The sequence below is a fragment of the Hydra vulgaris genome, chromosome 12 (assembly GCF_038396675.1).
Source record: "Hydra vulgaris chromosome 12, alternate assembly HydraT2T_AEP".
NCBI classification, from domain to species: Eukaryota; Metazoa; Cnidaria; class Hydrozoa; order Anthoathecata; family Hydridae; genus Hydra; species Hydra vulgaris.
Window position 1 is genome coordinate 39,420,687 of NC_088931.1, and position 24,469 is coordinate 39,445,155.

The window sequence follows — 24,469 nt, forward strand, 5'->3', positions numbered from 1 at the left end:
GGCTGCAAGCAACAGACTAAGTACTGCTGATCTAACTAGTCATTCAAAGTGGATTAATCACACTTTTGGACCTAATTTTTATTTGATTTTGGTAGAGCAAGTGATAGGTGTTTAGTAATACTCTAAAATACAAGAAAAGAACAAATCAGTTAGAGATTGGAATAGTGACATAGGAAAAGATTGGGAGTGGTAAGTCTATCTAATAAAGTGTACCAGTGAAGATTATGGTGGTTTGGACATGTAAAAAGAAAATGCAAATGGTTGTTCAGGGTGTCGACACTGCTGGAAAAACTGAAAGAACTAGAAAATACATTTTCCAGTTTCTTTAGCATGTTTTTGAAAAACATGCTAAAGAAACTGGAAAATGTATTTTTTGTGCATCATTGATTCAATGGTGCACAAATATACATTTTCCAGTTTTTCCATCATGATTTTTAAAAACAGCCCTATACATTTTTTCCAGTTTTTCCAGAAGAGTGGACACCCTGTTGTTCAACATTATGTATTGTCTTTCAAAACATTTCTAAAAATATGCAACATACAACACTAGTTTTGTGAAGGTAAAATTTACCAGAAAATTTTCCGGTAAATATATCAAAAAATTTTGAAAATTTACCGTCTGGTAAATTTTGAAAATTTTTTTTTACTTATTTTTATTATTCATTAAAAAAAAATTTTTTTAAGGAAAATTCACCCTCATTGGTTTAAAATTTACTAGTAAATTTTGAATCAAATTTTACCGGAAAATTTACATCACTAGATAGCACTAAGTAAAGATACATAAAACCATGAAAATCTAAAATTTTAAACTATGGGAAACCATTAAAGCCCATCCATATACACAAACATTTAAACAGCTATGTTAATTTTTTTTACAAAAATCTTTTTAAATGTCTATAATATAATTTACAACAAAATTCTAAATCACATAAAATTAAAAATATATTAAATACAAATCCCAACTCCAGATTTGATGTTTTTGCTTTTTTTGAATACTACATACTTTTAATTAGGTCTATTGCTTTTGGCTTCTCAACCAGTTATTTGTAATGCTTTGATTCGAACTCTTTTGTCTGATGATGGTGGTGATTTAAGTTACATGCCTACACTAAAGCAATATCGAATGAATATTAATACAGCAGAAGGATGTATGCCACATCATCTTGGATTGCTACTTGTGTATCATTTACAAGCACTTCAATGTGTTGATAAAATTTTACTAACCGCAGTCACAGGTATTAATAGTTTATGACAGTAATAATTACTTAGGGCAGCCCTCAGAATTAGGGTGGGCATTCTGCAATGCTGACCTAGCTGCCAACCAAGAAGTGTTTGAGGTTGTCAAAAAATCGTCGACATTGTTTCTATGTTTTATGGTAAAACCTTTGAATCAAATTTTTTTTTGATGCCAACCTCTAACAGAAATAGGTCAGCAAATTATTGCAGACCTTGTTTTTCCTAATTACAAGGGCTGCCTATGGTGACATTAATTAAATATAAGCTATGAATTTAGTTTGGTTGCCTCATGTGGAACAGCTTATCTATCACAAGAATTTAAAGTGTATGTGGCATCCACATATTTAAAATATGAAATATCAGAAATATTTTAGTTTGCCTATCTCATTTATTTGTTCAATAAGTTTTGTTTTTATTAGAATTTTAAATAGCTGCTTACGTGGTTGCCAAAGTTAGTGTAGAAAGCAGTTAAATGCTTAACTGCCTTGCAATTTAATGAGTTTTATTTCAGGTGATGGTTGGTTATGAATATCCTTCTGGTAACTACAGGGTATGCCATAAGAAAAACAAAAAAGCAAAAAAAGTTATTGTGATATAAATAATAAGAACTAATGTTCTTTTTTTTAAAGACATTTTTCTTTATAATTACAAATACTAGTAAAAAGTTCAAAATGCAGAAAAAAAATCTAACAAAAAGTTATAATTGAATAAAAATATATATATTTTTTATTAAATTTTGAGGATTCAAAAAATAAATTTTTAGCCTTATTTTTGTCAGCTTTATTTTTCAGTAAATTTCACAGTATTCAAGACACTATTTTAAACAACCAAAATGGAAACAATGATGCATCAAGTTTTTGCATAATACAAAATTAAAATTAAAAAATTTTTCTATTTAAATATAAGTTCTTAATTTTTTTTATAGTTCCAAAATTTAATAATTAATAGCTAATAATTTCTTTGATAAAAATTTATACATTTTAAAGATATAGATGTTATATATATATATATATATATATATATATATATATATATATATATATATATATATATATATATATATATCAGGGATGCGGAGTCCCAAAAAGGACTCCGGATTTGAAAGTCACAAAAAGATTACTTTACCCTAGTTTTTGGTATCCAGGAGCTCTAAAAATATAAATAAGTTTATGGACTACTGATAGGAAAAAAATTAAGACTTTTAGGTTAGAGAAACAATCGTTTTTTGAGCCCGGAGTCCTTAGGTATAATGGCGGCAAAGACTTCAGGACTCCGGCCTTAAAAACAACAAGTTTCAAGTCATTAAATCTCTCGTATTTTTTTATTACACCAAATAATAAGTCAACAAAACATGTTTAGAGCTTCTGGACACTACAGACTTGGAAAAAGCTGAGATATAAAGCCGGAGTCCTTTTGGGACTCCGCATCCCTTATATATATATATATATATATATATATATATATATATATATATATATATATATATATATATATATATATATATCAGGGATTATCTTTTTCAGGATATTTTCGGAATTCCGGATATTTTTTTCAACTTTTAGTTTTTTTGAATATCCAAAATGTTTTCCATACATACAAGTTTAGGTATATTATATGTATTTTGTAATATATTTGTTTTTTAAGCTTTTTCACTCGTTAATAATTAAAGAAAGTTAAAAAAAAAAAATTGGAAACAACTCAGCTTAAAGCAAAATTAAGAGGAATATAAGGGACAATATATTCCAGAATTTTTCCGGATATTTTACTTAAACAATTTTCCAGATTTTTATAATATGACCTGGATGATCTATGATATATAATATATATGTGTATATACATATATATATATATATATATATATATATATATATATATATATATATATATATATATATATATATATATATATATATATATTAGGGTGGTGCTAAAAACAACTTATTTTAAAAATGTCAGCTGACAACCCCTAAATGTGTTTTATATAATAAAATAATACTGGATTTAAAAAATTTTTGAATAAAAAATATTTTTACGGGTGCCACAAGGCCCTTAAACATCAAACAGGTTCCTAATATTATAAAAAAAAAAGTTTTTCAAAAGTATATCATGTTGGGGCTCAAATGAAGCAAAATTATGTAAAAATTTCAAAAATAATCATTGTTTTATAAAAAGCAGAGATAAAAAAATTATAATTAAAAAAATCTTGTTAAATTCCCTTTTTTTTGTTATAAATTAAAAAATGTCATTTTCTATTTACTAAAATCTAAAATAATAATATATTTATAAAATGATTCATATTTTTGAAATTTTTATATATTTTTGCATTATTTGAGACCCAACATGACATACTTTTGAAAAAACTTTTTTTTTTAATAATATTAGGAACCTGTTTGATGTATAAGGGCCTTGTGGCACCCGTAAAAATATTTTTTATTCAAAAATTTTTTAAATCCAGTATTATTTTATTATATAAAACACATTTAGGGGTTGTCAGCTGACATTTTTAAAATAAGTTGTTTTTAGCACCACCCTAATATATATATATATATATATATATATATATATATATATATATATATATATATATATATATATATATATATATATATATATATATATATATATATATATATATATATGTATATATATATATATATGTATATATATATATAAAGTAAAACAATAAAGATTTAAATGATAACATATTTTAAAGATTTAGATGTTCAAAATATGGATAGTGCTGAACACATCTCTGCTCTTCATACATTGTATTCAATGACGTTTACATCTGTAGGTAGGTCTCTGAACTTGTGTTTTAAATTTTATCTCAACTATTATTTTAAATCTGAAAGTGAATTTTATATCAATAAGTAGATTAAAACAGTTACGAAAATGTAAATTCTTTTGCTTTTAATTGAATAAACCTTTTGAAATATTTTTTGATCATGTTGTAGAGAATCCTTTTCAAATGAGATGATATAAAATTTTAATATTTTTTTTGAAAATTTTTGGATTGCTTTTTAAAAATTTGTGAATGAAATAATAAAAAATTATTACCAAGTTTTAAAAAGAAAAAAAAAAAAAATTATTACCAAGTAATAATTTTTTTTTTTTTTCAAAAATTGACATAAAACTTTCAGAAGTAAAATTTTTTATCATTAAGTGTAACTTTTTACGATGGTCAAATATGTTTTTTCAAAATTAAATTTGATATCTCTGGATATAAGGTTGTAAGTTAAAAACAGAAACGCTGAGCAATGAAGTTGAATGAAGTACACCAATTGTTAATTTGGTAAATGGGACTTTTATTAAATAATTTTGTGTAACTGACCAATGAGTATCTATGAATTCTTTGTACAAATTAAGTAAATTGATTATTATCAAATATATAATATAATAGAAAATCAAAAAAGCTTGCGAACAAAGAAAAAATAGTAACCATAAAAGTCACACTTGCACCTTAGTACAAATCAACATAATAGTACAAATCAACATAATTTTACTCAGCTATCCTTCTTGATCATTCAGCATACCAATAGCAGCTCTTTATAGGCGTGTCCGCAGCATAAGTGATTAACTTGAATCAACTCTATAGATACACTCATCAAATTATTTGGTAGATACACTCATCAAATTATCTGATTGAGGCTTTGATAGAACTTAGAATGATGTTAAATATGCCAACATCAATGAGAATCTTATTTTTTCCAACGTTACACCAGGAAGTGATTGGTAAAAGTTTTTCATTATCTGTTGGAGTCAAAATGTCACAATTTAGATAGGCCTAGATTTGAAGGGGAAGTTTTATAAACCTGAAACACTTTAGAGACTCAAACAAAGCAGCAAATTGGAATGTGAAAAAGCAACAAAGCAAGCTAGAAAACAATATAAGCTAAGCTGCAAATAAATACACCAGAAAACATAACAATAGCAGCAAACCAAGTTGAGATATAAAAATCCTGTAAAATTTTAGGCAAAGTTAAAGTCAAAATGGTGAATGGTATAAAAAATGTTTATATTGATGTTAGAATTATGATGTAAAATCTCATTATAAAATCATATTATTAATATTATTATTAAAAATTATGATTTTAAATTAAATATTTTAATTCATTTTATACATCATCAAAAAAATGAAACAACAGTCTAAAGGAATTTATCTTTGATCAAATAATTTACCTAAAAGAAATTGTGACTATTTTTATTTCTTATTTAAATCTTTTTTTCAATATTTTTTTAAAAATCAAATATAACCGTCAATTAAATGCACGTGGTTCTTAAATGCAGATATTTATATAAAATTAAAACATAAAAACTAGTTTATAGTTTTTATATGTTTTATGTTTTTATGTTTTTATATGTTTATATGTTAGATACTTGAAGGTATGTTTTTATAAGTTTACTAACTTATAGTTATTTTAAAATAAAAACAAAAAACTTTAATAACATATTTTAAAATATCTTTTTATCATAATTTGTATTATCATTGTAGTCTGTATTATACTGTAGATTATAAAATAGATTTTAATTCTCGTTAATACTTTTCTACTATTGATAGATCTTAATTCTCCTTAATACTTTTATACTCTTGATAGATTTTAATTCTCCTTAGTATTTTTTAATTTTTTTTTTTTTTTAATTTTGATAGGTTTAAACTCTTCTTAATACTTTTCTACTATGGGTACTGTGTAACTTAATAGTTATTAGTAGGTTTATTATTAATTAGAATTTATACTTCAGAGTTTAATAATTTGCTATTTATTTTCATTTTTGTATGCATTATATATAGGAAGAGAATCTGTGTCTTCTGTACTTTCTTTTAACTCAAACATCAACTGTCTTCTCCCCTTTCTTACTGGTGGTGAAAATTTTGAAACTAAAATAAAGAAATCTGTTGCCAGTCGATACTCTGCTATTTTATTGAACATTACCTTGCAATTTTCCCATGAAGTTGATTGGTTAAGAGCGTTTAAAAAAAAGCTGTTGTCTATTCCAAAAAAAGGTAATACTTTTATTTAAATCATACAATTGCCTTTTGTTGAATAATTTTAAAAATTTTGTTTAAATACTTTTTTTCTTTTTGCTACAGAAAATGATAACACACATGAAGATATCCATCATTATCTTGCTTCCTTAGAAAAAGTTGAAAGCTTCGATATTCATGCTATTTCACCTTTAGTAGAGTTTGTAAAATCAGAAATGGATGAAATGAAGCTAGGAACAGGAACTACAAGAAGTGTGCTGCTTGCTATGCGTATTCTTTATGATCTTATTAACAACAAAGAAAATGAAAAAGGTTTAAATTGCTTTCATTATAATTTTTTCTTTGGAATGTTATGTCACTTAGGGAAAGACTTGGTCTTCCCCTAAAACTGTTTTTGTAATTATCTTTGAAGAAAATGTTTATCTTTCAAAAAAATCTTTAGAGAAAATATTCATTTTTAAAAAAATCTTTTAAGAAAATTTAAATTTTCTTTGCTTTTTTATTACCATTATTAGGAGGTGTCATGCCCTAGCCATAAGTCCTATAGGATTTTGGAACAAAAAAAAAAAGACAAAACTTTGATAACTATAAACACTTATTAACTTATGTATTTTAATTTAATGGGGTTTAAATCTGAAGTTTTTTTTGGTTCCAAATTCTTATAGGATCCTATAGCACTTTTTAGCTAGGGTGATGTGTATATTTTTGAAATATTTTATATTTTTCATAGTGCATATAGTAAAAGTATTTATTTTATGTCAAATGTATATGTATGTTGTTATGTGAATCGGTAGTAAAAAGTAGATATATGGTGGCAGTGCACAGAAAACATCAAGTTATTTTTATTTTACAAAATGTACATAGATAAAAATTTTATTTATGATACTAAGAGGGAATTTTAGAACAAGATTTTTGAACTTTTATAAGGCCACTATTCATAAATTACTATTTTCAAATATAAATTGTAGGAAAAATTAATTTTATAAAAATCATTTCAACCAAAATCTCTAAAATTAAATTGTATCTAAAGTCAAAGAAGGTGTCCCCCCCTCCCTTCGAAACCTGAGTTGTCGGCAATGTCTTAAGTCAGAGAAGGTTATTTCATAATGCCAACAGTTGTTTTTATATTAAAAGCCACTCTAGTAAAATACATGATGCAATTTTTATGTGTATTTTAGATGAACAAGTTGACTTGCAAGGAAGATTAAATGTAATTGAAATGTTTTCATCGAATGCTATGGAAATATTTATTCTTACATTTCACAAAGTCAATGAACAGTTGCTCCTTCCTTGGAAACAAAATCAATCATTTTCGAATGAAAACTGTTTTATACTAGTAAACATAGCCAATTATTTACTTGGAATAACTAAAGTTTTATTAAAACATTTGCTGATGACTTCATTTTGCTTTCAAGATATTCGACTTATCCAAGAGCTGTTTGTTCTGCACAAGATACTTTGCTCAAAAACACCTGTAGGTCTGTTTTCAACTATGTTGGTGAAGATGCAAGAAGAAATAATCAATATATTGATTCTGTTTTTACAAGGAACTGAAAAAACTCCTGAATCTGAAGATGGTTTGCATATCTTTTGTTGTTGTTATTTGTTTGTGTGTAGTTTTTTTACTCCATTGTTTTTTTGTTTTTTCATTTCCAATATTTTTTGACAAAATGTTTTATTTTCCAGGTGTCATTTATACTGGTATTTATATTTGTGTTATTGACACATTTTCTGCAATAACAATTTTATAAAATAAAATAAAAAAACTTGTTTATTATTTAACCTAATATTTACCATATATATTTTAAATATTTATTTGAGCTTTAAACAATTATAACCTAATTTATTTTTAAACAATATTTAATGTTGAATAAAGTTTTATTATATTATTCCTTAATATATTTATCATTTTGTTAAAATTTATTTTATATACTTTTTTAAAATTATATTTAAACATGTTTAAATATAATTTAAAAGATATATTTTCTTAATTGTTCTTATTTTCATTTTTTTAGATGTAAAGAAAAGCACATGGTATATTTTGTTAAAAGAACTTTTAACTTTTCTTGTCATAAGGCCAGAAAACTTTGTAACTGGATTAGTTCTTCTTTCTGAACTTCTTCCTACACCGCTGCCTATTCATACGCTATGGGATATTCAGCAAGAAGAGTTAGCAAAAGTAAAATATTTCCTTTTAATTTTTTTTTTTTTTTGGTAATGACCAATAAAGTATCCAAAAAGTTGTTTTTGTAAAATAATTCAAGGTAGCAACATTTTTTTTAGCAATAAATTTAATATTTATCAAAACTTTGAACTTTCTTTAAATTTAATTAATTTTATTATTTTTATGTTTGTTATTACAATTATTTTTATGATTCCTTCTGGCTTTTAGGTAATGAGCTGTCGCTATCTTGCCATGGTTAATTTTAGTTGTCTTGGGTCTGAGCTCAAAACTGTTATTAAAACACTTGTGGGTTCTTGTTGTTCTGTTCTGCAATATTATTTACGTCGATCACTGTGTCAACTCATTGATTTGGGATCATCTGTGTCTGGAATTGTTATTAGGTTACTTTTAACATGATTAATTACTGCAATTATTATAATTTAAATGTTGAATCTTAATATTATATGGTAAAAAATTTACTGTAAATGTATTTTTATGTATATATATATATATATATATATATATATATATATATATATATATATATATATATATATATATATATATGTGTGTGTGTGTGTGTGTGTGTGTGTATATATATATGCATGTGTGTGTACATATATATATATATATATATATATATATATATATATATATATATATATATATATATATATATATATATATACAGTATTGGACAAAACATTTGCAACCAACATCGAACAATGCTAAAAAGTGTTCCTAATTATACATGTCTTAAAAACAAAACAAACTATACTACCACAGCTAACAGTTCAGGAGTCTGGAGTCATAGCATGCCATGACATGAGCAATCAGCTGTCAGGTGACAACACACAGGCAGAATTTCGTTGACAAGTGCCATTTTGCAGCGGACAAAACAAGTGCAACTTTTTTGGTTTGTTTAATTTTCTTAAGTCTGGTCCATGTCAACGTCACGGAAGTTTTTTTAATAATTAAAGGAAGTTTCTAGAAGAAGCATCCAGTAGTATCCAGAAACATTCAGAAGCATCCAGACGCATACAGAAGTATCCAGCAGCATCGAAAAGAAGCATCTAGAATCTTTCAGAACAGGTTCACACAGGTTCATTTTACTATATAAGAGACATGTAAATCGACATGTAATTCAGTCAGTATATGGAAGTCAATCAGTCAGTATTATCAAGACAGTTTATCAAAGTGAGTTTTATCAAAGTGTTTTATCGAAGAACATCAATACAAGAAGTGAAATACAACAAGTGTTTCATTACATCAATACAGTCCACATTTAACCAAGACATTGTGTTCCACAAAGCATTATTGTATCAACACAAGGTAAATGTAACACGGTAAGCCTTGAGAAGCGTGATTAATTGTTTTTATTATTTTTATGACTTCAAGTGCAAAAATGGCTCCCGACAGTCTTGGATTTGAACTAAGAAAGAAAGTTATTGACGATTATGTAAGTGGAATGTCACAAAAATCTATTTGTGATAAATCACATGAAAAAAGGGCCGTATCAAGACTATGTTCCAAATATCGTTCTACGGGGAAGTTGGCAGCAGATAACAAAGGTGGAAGACCGCATTTCACCACTCCTAGAGAGGATTCTATGATCGTCAGATTCGTCAAGAAGGATCCCTGGATATCATCAGTCGAGATACAAAAGCAATTAGAGCTGCCTGTATCGGACCAAACAATCAGACGACGTGCTGTTGAAGCTGGATTGTTTTCTCGACGCCCTGCAAAGAAACCGCTGATTTCACTAAAAAACCAGAAGAAAAGACTCCTGTTTGCTACATCTCATGATGACTGGAATGTGCAGAAATGGCGAACTGTCCTGTTCAGAGATGAATTGAAGTTCAACATCATTGGGAGCGATGGCATTTGCAGTGTACGTTGACCGGCCGGAAAACGCCTTGATTCACTTTACTGCCACAAGACCGTGAAGCATGGTGGAGGCGATGTAATGGTCTGGGGGTGTTTTTCTGCTAACGGTCTAGGTCCAATACATCGAAACGATGGAATAATGGACTGTTTCATGTATAAAAATATCCTGAAAGATGTTATGTTACCTCATGCTGAATGGAATATGCCAATAAAATGGGTTTTTCAGCAAGACAACGATCCGAAACACACTGCAAAAGTAGTCAAGCAGTGGTTTCAAGACAACCACCTATCGGTGATGGATTGGCCTGTGGGAGATCGTCAACCGCAGAATTAATCGTGAAGGTGTTTGTAATAAGGATCAACTGTCTGAGCAAATCCAAAAGGCCTGGGTAGCGATTCCACAAAGTTTCATTGATTATCTGATCAAATCTATGCCTTGAAGATGCAAGGCTGTGATCAACAACAAAGGATTCGCCACGAAATATTGATAGCGAAATACAGCATGGTCAACATTTTGTCGAGTTGCACTTGTTTTTTCCAGAAGGAAATCAACTTTTTTTAATACTTTTGATTAATTTATTAATTTTCGTGTACAAATAATAAACTTTGTGATGAATTAAACTTGAATAACTTTGTCTCTTAACAGTTACATAGTTATTTCTCTAAATTGAAAAAATGCAGCACTTTTATATAAAGAAACTAAATTAGCATTATTTGGTTGCACTCGTTTTGTCCAATACTGTATATATACAGTGGGTTGCAAAAAAAAAGCAACTAACATTTTTTCTTGATTTTAAGTATATATTGTATAAGGAAGCAAAACTAAAAAAATTGGATGTGGTAGTTAAAAACCTTGGACAGAAAAGGTATGTTTATATATTCACTAATATTTATTTAAATAAAATCTTTAAAAAAGAAATTAATACAAACACATTTAATATTTTAGAAAACAACTAACATATATAGAAATTGGACAAATTATTGAAGCTGCTAACCAAGGAGAGTCTCACAGAAGCATTGGAAAACGCTTCAAATGACAAAACTCAACTATTAGTAGATTGGTAAAGAAGTATAAGCACACTGGTACAGCTGAAAGGTCTGTTGGATCTGGGAGAAAGCCTAAAACATCAAAAAAGGAAGATTGCTATATTCTTAATGCCCTCAATAAAGATCGTAAAACCACTTGTTCTGAGATAAAACTAGAATTGAACCTTACTAATATCTCAAAATGGACAATATCTCGTCGAATAAAAGCATCAGGGGAGTTTTTTTGTTGGAAAGCAAATAAAAAAACCTTGTGTTAGTGAAATTGATCACAAAAAAAGATTAAAGTAGTGCATTGAGCACAAAGATTGGACATGTGAGCAATGGGCTAAAGTTATTTGGAGCAATGAGTCTCCTTTTGTGTTGTTCCATAATAGTTAATCTCACTGCTGGAAATTATTAGGGGAAAATTTCAACCCCAAAACATGCAAGGCAACCATTAAACATGACAAAAAGATTAATTTTTGGGGTTGTTTTAGTGCACACAAAGTTGGAAAGCCTTACCAGGTGGAGGGTACCATGGTGCAGCATTTGTACCACAAAATCTTAGTTTATCAACTTGGACCAAGTATAGAAAAACTTTTCCCTAATAATGACTTCATCTTTCAATAAGAAAACAATCCCAAACATACAGCACGGTTGAATAAAAGATATCTGGAATCAAAATTGATGCCAGTTATGTCTTGACCAGCACAGTCTCCTGATTTAAATCTGATAGAAAATCTTTGGTCTATATTGAATACAAAATTGCAAGATCGTGAGGCAACAAATGAAGATAACTGTTCCGAATTCTTTTTGCTGGTTCGAATGTTTTACCAAATGACTTATTAAAAACTTGTAAATAGTATGCCTTCTTGATGCGCAGAAGTAGTCTTAAGAAACAAAGGATGGCCAATTAAGTACTAATATAGCTAAAACTTGAAAAATACTTTGCAAATCATCATTTCTTTTCATTACATGTAATGTACAGTAATATTATGTACATTTTTTTAAAAATTGTCCTGAATTACTTTTATTATATGAGTTTAAGACATTTTTTAATGTTTTTTTTTATCAAAAAATTGAGTGTGGCTTTTTTTTTGCACCCCACTGTATATATATATATATATATATATATATATATATATATATATATATATATATATACATATATATATATATATATATATATATATATATATATATTTCAAATATCGCAACTTAAACCTTGATATATATATATATATATATCAAGGTTTAAGTTGCGATATTTGAAAATGATCTTGAAATTTAAGTTTTTTAAAACCCATAAATTATGTTTTTATCGATACTTGTTATTCAATAAAAAAAGGTTTATATTGATCTTGAAATGGTAGGATATAAAATCTCATTATAAAACCATATTATTACTATTATTATTTTTATTATTATTAAAAACTATGACTTAAAGTTTATATATATTTTTAATATGTATATTCTTTAATATATGATAAATCATCAGATAAACTTGAAAAATAAAGCATACACTAAGGTGTTATATTAAAAGTTAAACAACTGCAGTCACAAATCACAACAGTTCAAAGGAATTTATTGGTGTTCAAGTAAAGTCTGAAGAAATTTATTGGTGATCAAGTATTTTAAACAAAAGAACTTGAGATTACTTTTATTTCTTATTCAAATTTTAATGCGGTAGTGGTGTAGTGGTAGAGCGCTTGCTTCTTAAGCGAGAGGTTCCGAGTTTGATCCCCACCACGTCCCTGGTAGTACCGCGCTCAACTTGTTTCACTGTGCAGCAGCCTCGTTCATCAAGGTTCATGTTTTGGAGTTATAGAGTTGAGAGAGGGTTATAACCAGAATTAAGTAGCCTTCTCATCTGTAGTGGTCTTCTGGGTCTTGGGGAGGTGAGTTAACAAAAAAAAAAATCAGTTAAAAGCTCATAACTCTTTAACGCAAACTTTTATATAAATTTAAAAACAGGAATTTAAAAGCATATAAAAAATAATTTTAATCACTTTTAGTTATTTAAAAAAAAACTAAAAAAAACTTTAATAACATATTTTAACATATATCTTTTTTTTATTATCAATTAATTAATTTCTAATTTACAACATTTAAATTTTTAAATAAGTTATTTTTCAAAGATCCCTCCAAAACAAAAATTAGACTTATTATGTTTCATAAAATCCGAAAATAGCTTTAGTGTAATTTTTTGTTGGTTGATTTTTAATTTACAGAGAATATTTTTCAGACCTTAAGTAACTTTTTTTTTAGATGTAGTTTGTTCCTTAAAACATTTTTTTTTTTTTTAATACTTAGATTAACTGGTGTTTAGACAAACGATATATTGAAATATGGAAGTTTTGGCTTGTTCTTTTTGCAGTAGAAAATTTATTGTTTTGTTTTTTATTAATTTTTGCAATATGATAAATTGACTGTTTCATTAAAACAGTATTCACGGTTTCTAATAAACTGAGAATTTGAAGATCAGAAATATTTCCAGATTTCACAATTTGTGATCACCTAATTTGTGTCTTTTGTGTGTGGGTATTTATATATATATATATTCACATATATATATATATATATATATATATATATATATATATATATATATATATATATATATATATATATATATATATATATATACATATATATATATATATATATATATATATATATACAGGGTGTAAACTAGCCCTGTGGAGCCCCGGTCAGCGCGCCATTCCCAATTGCTCATAAAATTAAAATTCCCAATTTAAAAGTGAAAAAATCCGTCTCTAAATAAAGTTTGCCAAAATATAGTTTAACTATAATTCTAAAAATTATTGAAAATTAATTACTATTAAAAAATAATAGAAAAGTAACAAAAAATTATAATTTATTGTTTAAAACTTGAAATAAAATTGCCGTTATTGGTATAACTACGCGCTTGCATAACTGCAAAATGTCTCTTGGAAAAAATTTTTTGAGAATTGGGATTTTCTGAAAATCGCTCGGTAAAAAATTTCATTTCTCAAACTTTGCAAATAAGTTTTTGCAATGCGTTCCAACAACAGCAAATATTATTTAAAAAAATTAGCAAGAAGTAAAGTACAATTTAATAAATTACAAATTTGTTTGGTTATTTATTGTTTGGTTATATTTATTTTTTACAGTTATTCACATGCATACTCTACCATATACTCTTAAAAAACACAGACAAATGCTATTTCTTTAAAAGTTTCGCCATTTTTGGCTAAAAAGTTAAATAAGTTAAAAGTTTTTTGATTATAACAAACTGGTTCTAGAAATTTATTTAATGAGGAAAATAGATTTCTTTACTTAACTGGTTACTTATATTTAAAACGTAAATTAAATATGTATGTTAAAACGTAAATTAAATACCTTTAATAGCAAGAATGTTTTTTTTTACAAAACTAAGAAAAACTACAAACAAGAAAACTAGATTCACTGCTTACTTGAATTTAAAACATAAAAACAAATTTTAATGTTTCAATGAACCATAGTCATAACAACATTTTATGACTATACATGAAAAAATAATTATTGGTATTCTTCATTGCCACGATAGCGTGTAATCACTTCCGATCTTTTGTTATTCTTTTGTAATTAAATGACATTTATTGTTGTTTTTCCTGAGACTTTGTAATTGTAACTTTATTTCTCTATGGGATTTATGTATAAAGAAAGTTAATATTAATTATAAAATTGAACTCGCAGTAATTGTGAAATATGAAATTTACGAGCTTGTGTTTACTATTTTCAAAACCTTTTTTATTTTTCGATTTTTAAAACATTTCTTTTGATGACACAATTTATTACATGATAGTGTAAGGGTTTGTTCATAAAGGACGTCAAACAGAATTTAAATAATAATTAGAAGTAGAAGGTTGTTATATTACTTTAAAAATTGCTATACTACTTTAAAAATCGCCCTTTAATGCCCACCAGTGAAAAAACATATATATTCAAAAGAATACTCTTTACATGAAAGCAGCAACAGTATATAAAGATTAAAAGTAAATCAAATATATTATTCTTAATAATAATTGACTAATACACACTGATTATTTTATAATATAAAAGTATATAATTCTGAATATATCTTTGGAAATCAGAGCCAATAAAAGAAAAATATCAAGTAGAAGAAGAAAGAATATAAGAAAAGGACCCCACACATTCCCAGTACATATTTTAATCTCAGAGGAGGGGGGGACATTCCCAGTACATATTTTAATCTCAGAGGAGGGGGGGATGATATATTTAGGAAATTTTTTTGACTAATTCTCAATTTCGTCAAAACGCTGTATCAAGTTTATTCCTAGTTAACACCCTGATATATATATATATATATATATATATATATATATATATATATATATATATATATATATATATATATATATATATATATATATATATATATATATATATATATATAGACCTATAGTTTGTTGGCTTTAGGAAGAGCGGAAGGAAAAAAGTGATTTTTACGCCAACACATACGTCACTTTTAATTACTTTTGACTTTCGTCCAACATTTTCGTGTTGGACGAAAGTCAAAACCATTAATTTAATTACAAATTAATTGTTATATAAAAAAACCACAAAAACGCAAATTTAATTGACCAGAATGTTTTTAAAAACATTCTGAATGTTTTTAACAATATAAACAATGTTTTTATTTTTATTTTTTTTAATAAAATGTTTTTATTTTTATTTTTTTTATTAAAATGTTTTTATTTTTATTTTTTTTACTGTAAATCATGCGCGGAGTGTTGCTACATCGACTATCTTATAGCCTGACTCGCAAGGGAGTGCTGCTACATCGACTGACAAATAGCCTGACTCGCAAGGGAGTGCTGCTACACCGACTGACAAATAGCCTGACCCGCAAGGGAGTGCTGCTACATCGACTAAGGGTTTGGTTGGGGCAGGCAGTCTATCATTATTAAAAAAAAATTCCGGTCTTGTATTTTAATTTTTACTTTTTGTCAACAAAATATGGAAAAAACTTTCGGACAACATCTAAGGGTTCTATATATATATATATATATATATATATATATATATATATATATATATATATATATATATATATATAAATATATATATATTTTTATATTTATATATATATATATACATATGTATGTATGTATGTATGTATGTATATATGTATATATATATTGTTAGGTCATTTCATAACATGTAAAAATGTTGTTTTTTTAAAGAAATTTATATTAAAGATTAAAATCAGTTTGTATTGAAATTTTATATTGAAATCAGTTGCAAAATTAGCATCTGCTAAGGTTGTATCTCTTTATCAAGCTCGTCACTTTCTTACTTCGGATTCTATTCTCTATCTCTATAAATCCCAAATCCGGCCTTGTATGGAATACTGTTGCCATATCTGGGTCAGTTCTTCTAATGATGCCCTTTCTCTTTTAGACAAGGTGCAAAAACGCATTGTAAACATAGTTGGACCTGCTCTTGCAGCCAACCTTCAACCATTATCACATCGTCATAATGTTGCTTCTCTTTCTCTTTTCTACAAATACTATAATGGGCACTGCTCTAAAGAGCTAGTGTCTCTTGTGCCATCTACTAAAATTCATTCTTGTGTTACTCGCCATTCAATTAAGTCTCATCCTTTTTCTGTGACTGTTCCTAAGTGCTCCAAAAATGCTTATTTGTCTAGTTTTTTTCATCGAACATCAGCTCTTTGGAATTCGCTTCCTTCATCTTGCTTTCCTGATTCGTATAATTTGCAATCCTTTAAGTTGTCTTTCAATCGTTATCTTGCTCTACAATCTTTGTCTTTTCTCTTTCAGTAACTTCCAACTTTAATTAGTGGCTGCTTGCAGCCTTGTTGGAAGCAAAGATGGTTTAAAAAAAAAAAGATTGCAAAAAGTTTAAAAACCTAACAAATTTTTTGATTGTCTCCCCAAACAAAAAAATGTAGCAGCACTCCTTGCAAGTTGTACTTATTTGTCATTCAATGTATGTACACTACTCACATGATCTACCTATTTGTCAGTCAATGTATGTACACTCCGCTGCACTAGTTCCTAGATAAATTAGTCAATAAAACAAATGCTTTGCTTACTTTTTTTGCTTACCTTTTCCATGAGTTTTTTCAGAAACAGAAGAAAAAAATAAATAATCAAAAAATAGATTTCTACTCCAACCCAAAAGCTTAATGCAGTGGCACTCTATTTAGTCAGTCGATGTATGTACTGAAACACCAGGCAGCCCCCTATTTAAGAACAATATCAAACTGCTTACCAAAGTATGCAATAAAGAGAGAGGTCATTAGCAAAACGAAGAATGCAGAAATCCAGAAGTTTTCAACAAGTAAAATGCTGGAATAAAGTGCGGAAATAAGGTTAGGGACTTTAGAACATACATCAACTGATTTAGAGAGAACATGTAAAGGAGTGCTGCTAGATTGACAGAGAGTTTAAGTTGTGGCAGCATTATGGTTATGAGATTAGTTACCCTATTCTATCTACTCTAAACAGTAGGGTAAACTGGGGTAAAGTGAACTAGGGGTAAAGTGAACTATTTTTTTCAATTAAAAATTTATCATGTTTAAAAAACTTTTTGTTAAGTAATTTTGCATTATTTTTGCTTAATAAAACATTTTAAAATTTTTCAATAGAAAAAAAATTAAAATATAGCCTTTGTTTTGATGTAATAGCCATTTTAAAAAATGAGTTAAGCGAAAGTTTTAAAATTATGTTCTCAAACTTTGCAATAGGTTTCAGTAAATTTAAGATTTATTATTGCAAATATCAATTAAATAATTTGTATACATTTTAAAGATAATATAATGCTGCTTTAAAAAAATTGTAGCTTTTATTATGATATAAAAAGTTTTTAGTTTGTAAATCAATTTAGTTCACTTTACCCCTTATTTTCCTGTCTATTGGAGGTAAAGTGAACTAGTCTTTTTGTTATGTTTTTTCATCAAATATTTTTAGTAGTAGAACTGTATATATACATCTTAATTTCTTAACTAAATTGTTTACTCTTAAAATAAAAAATTTTTTTTAATTTTCTTAAAATCATTTTCAGAAATATAATATATTGAATTAATGCCAAGAAACTACATTAAGAAAAAAGAATCTCAAAGAAAAACATATGCACCTAATTTGTAGCAAAATGCTATTTCTAAAGTTAAAAATAAAGAAATGTCTTCATATGCTGCATCAAAGGAATATGGTGTTCCGAGAAGTACAATTGCAAGACATCTTCTAGACATAAAATGCTCAAAAGTTGGTGAAGAGCAACCAAACCGATTATCTGCTGATGCTGAAAAAATTCTTGTTTCACTTTTATCTGCATTTTCTGATTTTGGATTTGGATTGGATAAAAAACAATTTAGGAAACTTGTTCAAACGTATATTGAAATAAATGGATTTCAGAAAAAGTTTGAATGGTGTTGCTGGTGATCAGTGGTTTAGTAATTTTATAAATCGTTGGCAGAAAAAATATCTATAAGGACTCCAGACCTTTTGACATTAACAAGAGCATTAGCTTGTAACAAAACTGTAATTGACACTTGGTTTTCATTACTTAAAGCTACATTGGAAAAATGTGACATGAATAGATCTGCTCAAATCCTAAGCTGTGACGAAAGATGATTTTGCACTAACCTAATAAATAAAAACATTATTTTCAAAAGAGGTATTAAAAACCCTGTAACTATCGCTCCTGGATCAGGAAAAGAATGGTTTACTGTACTAGCAACAATATCAGCTGCAGGAAGAAATTTTTATAAAGAGTGGATGTCTGGTGGACCAAAGGGTTCCTTATATGGGGTGACAAAAAATGGTTGGATGGAAACAGGCATTTTCACTGAATACTTTAACCATCTTGTTTTAAGGTTGAAAGACACTCCCAAGCCTGTTTTGCTTATTTTTGATGGTCATATGAGTCATATTTCTTTATAAACTGTTAAAAAAGCAGTTGAAAATCATTTAACTATTTTGTGTTTGCCAGCACATTGTTCGCATTTGCTTCAGCCACTTGATGTGGGAGTCTTTCGCCAAGTTAAACATGTATGGTGTGAAATTCTGGCTACTTGATATACCCATTCAAGGTTGAAGGTGGTTGGGAAATCTGTTTTTCCATTTTTATTAAAAAACTTTATAATATCTCCTTTAAGCCAGCTCATTTAGTACAATCATTTGCCAAAACTGGAATTTTTCCCTTTGATCCATTTGCTAAAGTATCTGACAAGTTAACTCCTTCTGAAATCTATGAACACCCTTTTTTCTCAGAAAAAAAATAATTATAATAATAACATCCCTCGAAACATCACTTTAAAAACCAATGTCAATGATCAGAGCAATACTTGTGAAAATTTTTTTATTGAGAAGTCAACAAACAAATACAATTCACAAAAAACTATAATGTCTGTAGAAAAAGACTTAAACAATGAAAAAATAAATCAACTATTAATATCAGACATAAATTGTTTTACTGGAAATAAAACCAAGAGAAATAGTGAAAAAACAGTTAATGGCCACAAAAGGTGATGCTCATTCATACAACAATGACCTACAAAAAAATAAAAAGATGCTATGGAGGTGAGTGTCTTACATCAGAAGATGCATTTAAAAGATTAAACGATGAAGAAAATGAATGCTTTAAAAGAAAGATCAAGCAGCATGGCAAAATACAAAATAAAAAAATTAATGTATCAGAAATAACAAACACAAAAGAGTTAAAGACAAAGTAGTTCACTTTACCCCAATGTGGGCTAAAGTGAACTAGTGAACATGATTTTTTTTGAATATACAGTATCGGACAAAACGAGTGCAACCAAATAATGCTAATTTAGTTTCTTTATATAAAAGTGCTGCATTTTTTCAATTTAGAGAAGTAACTATGTAGCTGTTTAGAGACAAAGTTATTCAAGTTTAATTCATCACACAGTTCATTATTTGTACACGAAAATTAATAAATTAATCAAAAGTATTAAAAAAAGTTGATTTCCTTCTGGACAAGTGCAACTCGACAAAATGTTGACCATGCTGTATTTCGCTATCAATATTTCGTGGCGAATCCTTTGTTGTCGATCACAGCCTTGCATCTTTGAGACATAGATTCGATCAGGTGATCAATGAAACTTTGTGGAATCGCTGCCCAGGCCTTTTGGGTTCGTTCAAACAGTTTATCCTTATTATGAACACCTTCATGATTAATTCTGCGGTTGACAATCTCCCACAGGCTCTCAATAGGGTTGAGATCCGGAGATTGAGGCGGCCAATCCATCACTGATAGGTGTTTGTCTTGAAACCACTGCTTGACTACTTTTGCAGTGTGTTTCGGATCGTTGTCTTGCTGAAAAACCCATTTTATTGGCATATTCCATTCAGCATGAGGTAACATAACATTTTTCAGGATATTTTTATACATGAAACAGTCCATTATTCCATCGTTTCGATGTATTGGACCTAGACCGTTAGCAGAAAAACACCCCCAGACCATTACATCGCCTCCACCATGCTTCACGGTCTTGTGGCAGTAAAGTGAATCAAGGCGTTTTCCGGCCGGTCAACGTACACTGCAAATGCCATCGCTCCCAATGATGTTGAACTTCAATTCATCTCTGAACAGGACAGTTCGCCATTTCTGCACATTCCAGTCAATATGAGATGTAGCAAACAGGAGTCTTTTCTTCTGGTTTTTTAGTGAAATCAGCGGTTTCTTTGCAGGGCGTCGAGAAAACAATCCAGCTTCAACAGCACGTCGTCTGATTGTTTGGTACGATACAGGCAGCTCTAATTGCTTTTGTATCTCGACTGATGATATCCAGGGATCCTTCTTGACGGATCTGACGATCATAGAATCCTCTCTAGGAGTGGTGAAATGCGGTCTTCCACCTTTGTTATCTGCTGCCAACTTCCCCGTAGAACGATATTTGGAACATAGTCTTGATACGGTCCATTTTTTCACGCGATATTTATCACAAATACTTTTTTGTGACATTCCATTTACGTAATCGCCAAAAATTTTCTTTCTTAGTTCCAATCCAAGACTGTCGGGAGCCATTTTTGCACTTGAAGTCATAAAAATAATAAAAACAATTAATCACGCTTCTCAAGGCTTACCGTGTTACATTTACCTTGTGATGATACAATAATGCTCTGTGGAACACAATGTCTTGGTTAAATGTGGACTGTATTGATGTAATGAAACACTTGTTGTATTTCACTTCTTGTATTGATGTTCTTCGATAAAACACTTTGATAAAACTCACTTTGATAAACTGTCTTGATAATACTGACTGATTGACTTCCATATACTGACTGAATTACATGTCGATTTACATGTCTCTTATATAGTAAAATGAACCTGTGTGAACCTGTTCTGGAAGATTCTAGATGCTTCTGGATGCTTCTGAATGTTTCTGGATATTTCTGGATGCTACTGGATGCTTCCAGATGCTTCTTCTGGAAACTTCTGGAAGCTTCTGCATGGTTCTGGAAACTTCTGGAAACTTTTGGATACTTCCTTTAATTATTAAAAAACTTCCGTGATGTTGACACGGACCAGACTTAAGAAAATGAAACAAACCAAGAAAGTTGCACTTGTTTTGTCCGCTGAAAAATGACACTTGTCAACAAAATTCTGCCTGTGTGCTGTCACCTGTCAGCTGATTGCTCATGTCATGGCATGCTATGACTCCAGACTCCTGAACTGTTTGCTGTGGTAGTATAGTTCGTTTTGTTTTTAAGACATGTAAAATTAGGAACACTTTTTAGCATTGTTCAATGTTGGTTGCAAATGTTTTGTCCAACACTGTATATTTAATATTGTAATAATAATTTTTAATCTTAGTATTTTGTTTTATATTGTACCTAATACTTTAAATGGTATAAATTTTAAAAACTGCAAAATGTTAGGCTTTTTTCCTTTAAATATCAAAATTTTTCCTTTAAATATCAAAAACAGTTCAGTTTACCCTAATACTGGAATGTTTTTATTTTTTTTTAATAAAAATAAAAACATGGAATTTTGTTTTTTTAAATAATAGTATGTAATTAGTTTCCCCAATTAAACTTAATGGTTTTACTATAAAGTGTACTTGATTTTGTCACTTTTAAAGAGCTGTTTTTTACACTAATGGTAAATTTAAATTCTTTACTATAGTAATATATATATAAAATTTGATCAATTCTCAAATTTGTTTCTGCAAACAGTAACAAAGCAAACAGAAGGCATATAAAATGCTTTTATTGTTGTTTGTTTTTAGAACTCTATGTGAAATGGTTGATGAAGGTATAAATAAGAGTAAAAAAGAAATTGAAGAGCCCTCTCTTGATGAAAATAGCATGAAAAAGAAGTTTTCCATAAATTTAATATATAATGCTTTTTCCATACTCTCTTATCTTGTAACTCAACCTGGTGGCAAAGCTGCGTTTTTAAATCTTCTCTCAACAACACAAGATAGTGTGACTGAGTTTCCAGACTTTATAACAAAACTTATTAATGTGGCAGACAAAGAATGTGACTTCAATTATCTTGGCAATAGCTTGCTACCTTTGTTTCAGTCAATATGTGACCATGAAATTTGTCTTGATGACTTTGATGGAATTATCACAATGGGCCATCTCTCTAATAACATGCCTGATGAAGCAAACACTAAAGCAATAGTTGAACTACTCTTTGCAACTTTAAATGATGACAAATATCCAATTCCTATTGTAATGCGTTCGTTGAATATTCTAGATTCATTAACTGACCATGACTATGGAATGAATATTATAAACAACTACTTAATTAAAAAAGGTTAATTAATTTTATTTGCTTAAGTATTAACTATTTTATGCATGCATGATTTCTATTTACAATTTTTTGCAACTTATAGGTGATTGCTTAAATACATTTTTAAGTCGTCTTATATCAGAGGCTAAGAATAAATCTGAAGGACTTGTAATTTATAATGCAGTTTCTTCTTTCTTTGATTTTCTAAATCTCATAAATACAAATGGTCCAGAAGATTATTTAAAACCTGATGGAGAAGAAATAAAAACAGAAAAAGTAGAAACTGTTGAAAACCCTGAAAATGCTGAATATAAAAAAGATTCGATTTTAAAGAGATGCATAATAGTTAGCGCTTGCTTGCTAAAGAAGATTTTTAGACTTGACGATAAAAATGCAAGTGAGCATCCAATGACAAAGCTCGAAAAAATTATAGAGGTATCCTATCATATTTTAGAAATTTCATAATTTAATTTTATTAAACTGTGTCTACTCCTTTTTTTTGTTTTTTTTTTTTGGTTGACCAGGAGGAGAGCAAAGATGATGAAGATCTTATACTGCTCAGTGAAACCATCACAACTTTTCGCATGATACTAATTGCTGCTGGAGAACAAGATCAAAAAGATGAATGTATGTTTTTAATTTTATAACAATATTTGTAATATTTATTCAATTTTCTTATTCAATTTCTTAATTACTTATATTGATTCTTAAATGTCTTATTCAATTTTCAAATAGCAACAATAAGCAATATTTGAATAAATAGCAAATATTCTTTTATTAAGAACTATCTATTTGCATTTAAATAAAAAAACAACTTTTACAGATAAGTCATACCAACTTTGTACTCCTGATTCTTTGCAAATGCAGTTTAGTAATAGAATGAAATCTCTTTTAATGAATAGTATTGATGATGACAGGTTAGTTTGTTTGTTTGTTTTTTTACATTATTAGCTTATGAATCTTAAATAATGAATATGCATATAAATATATATACAAAATATTATAAAATAATTCATATTTACAAAAACCTTTATAAATTTTGTACTTTATAAGTTAATAAATTATTAATTTCAACTGCCAATATTAAATATAAATAAACTGTTTATAAATGATTGGCACTTCAAGTAAAAAAAATTATAAAATCAATTTTGATAGCATTCATTTCATAATAATGCAAAGATGTTTTCAGAAATTTATTTGATAAAAAATTTCAACTTATTTTTTATTTGTCTTATTTTCCTGCTAGGAAAGCAACATCTTTAATTTAGGGAAGGTTTTATAATTTTGAATTTCAAATATATATGGTTTGGGATGTTTTCCAATAACTTTAGAAAAAAATTGAAAATAAAGATATATATTCTTATCTTAACTAAATGTCTGCTGTTTTCATTTCT

The 24,469-nt window shown here is 28.0% G+C and overlaps 1 protein-coding gene across 2 annotated transcripts in view; it reads left to right on the plus strand.

Moving 5' to 3' along the window:
• LOC100201864 (protein virilizer homolog) overlaps positions 1 to 24,469 on the plus strand; it is an 80,448-nt gene that overhangs the window by 49,511 nt on the left and 6,468 nt on the right. For both annotated transcript variants that reach the window (XM_065813180.1, XM_065813179.1), the window contains exons 15-25: positions 1,014 to 1,235; positions 3,950 to 4,030; positions 6,026 to 6,238; positions 6,326 to 6,532; positions 7,399 to 7,797; positions 8,236 to 8,399; positions 8,613 to 8,785; positions 22,564 to 23,099; positions 23,179 to 23,510; positions 23,600 to 23,702; positions 23,899 to 23,992. In XM_065813180.1, the coding sequence (XP_065669252.1) occupies positions 1,014 to 1,235; positions 3,950 to 4,030; positions 6,026 to 6,238; positions 6,326 to 6,532; positions 7,399 to 7,797; positions 8,236 to 8,399; positions 8,613 to 8,785; positions 22,564 to 23,099; positions 23,179 to 23,510; positions 23,600 to 23,702; positions 23,899 to 23,992 (2,524 nt within the window). The remainder of the gene's footprint in view (positions 1 to 1,013; positions 1,236 to 3,949; positions 4,031 to 6,025; positions 6,239 to 6,325; positions 6,533 to 7,398; positions 7,798 to 8,235; positions 8,400 to 8,612; positions 8,786 to 22,563; positions 23,100 to 23,178; positions 23,511 to 23,599; positions 23,703 to 23,898; positions 23,993 to 24,469) is intronic.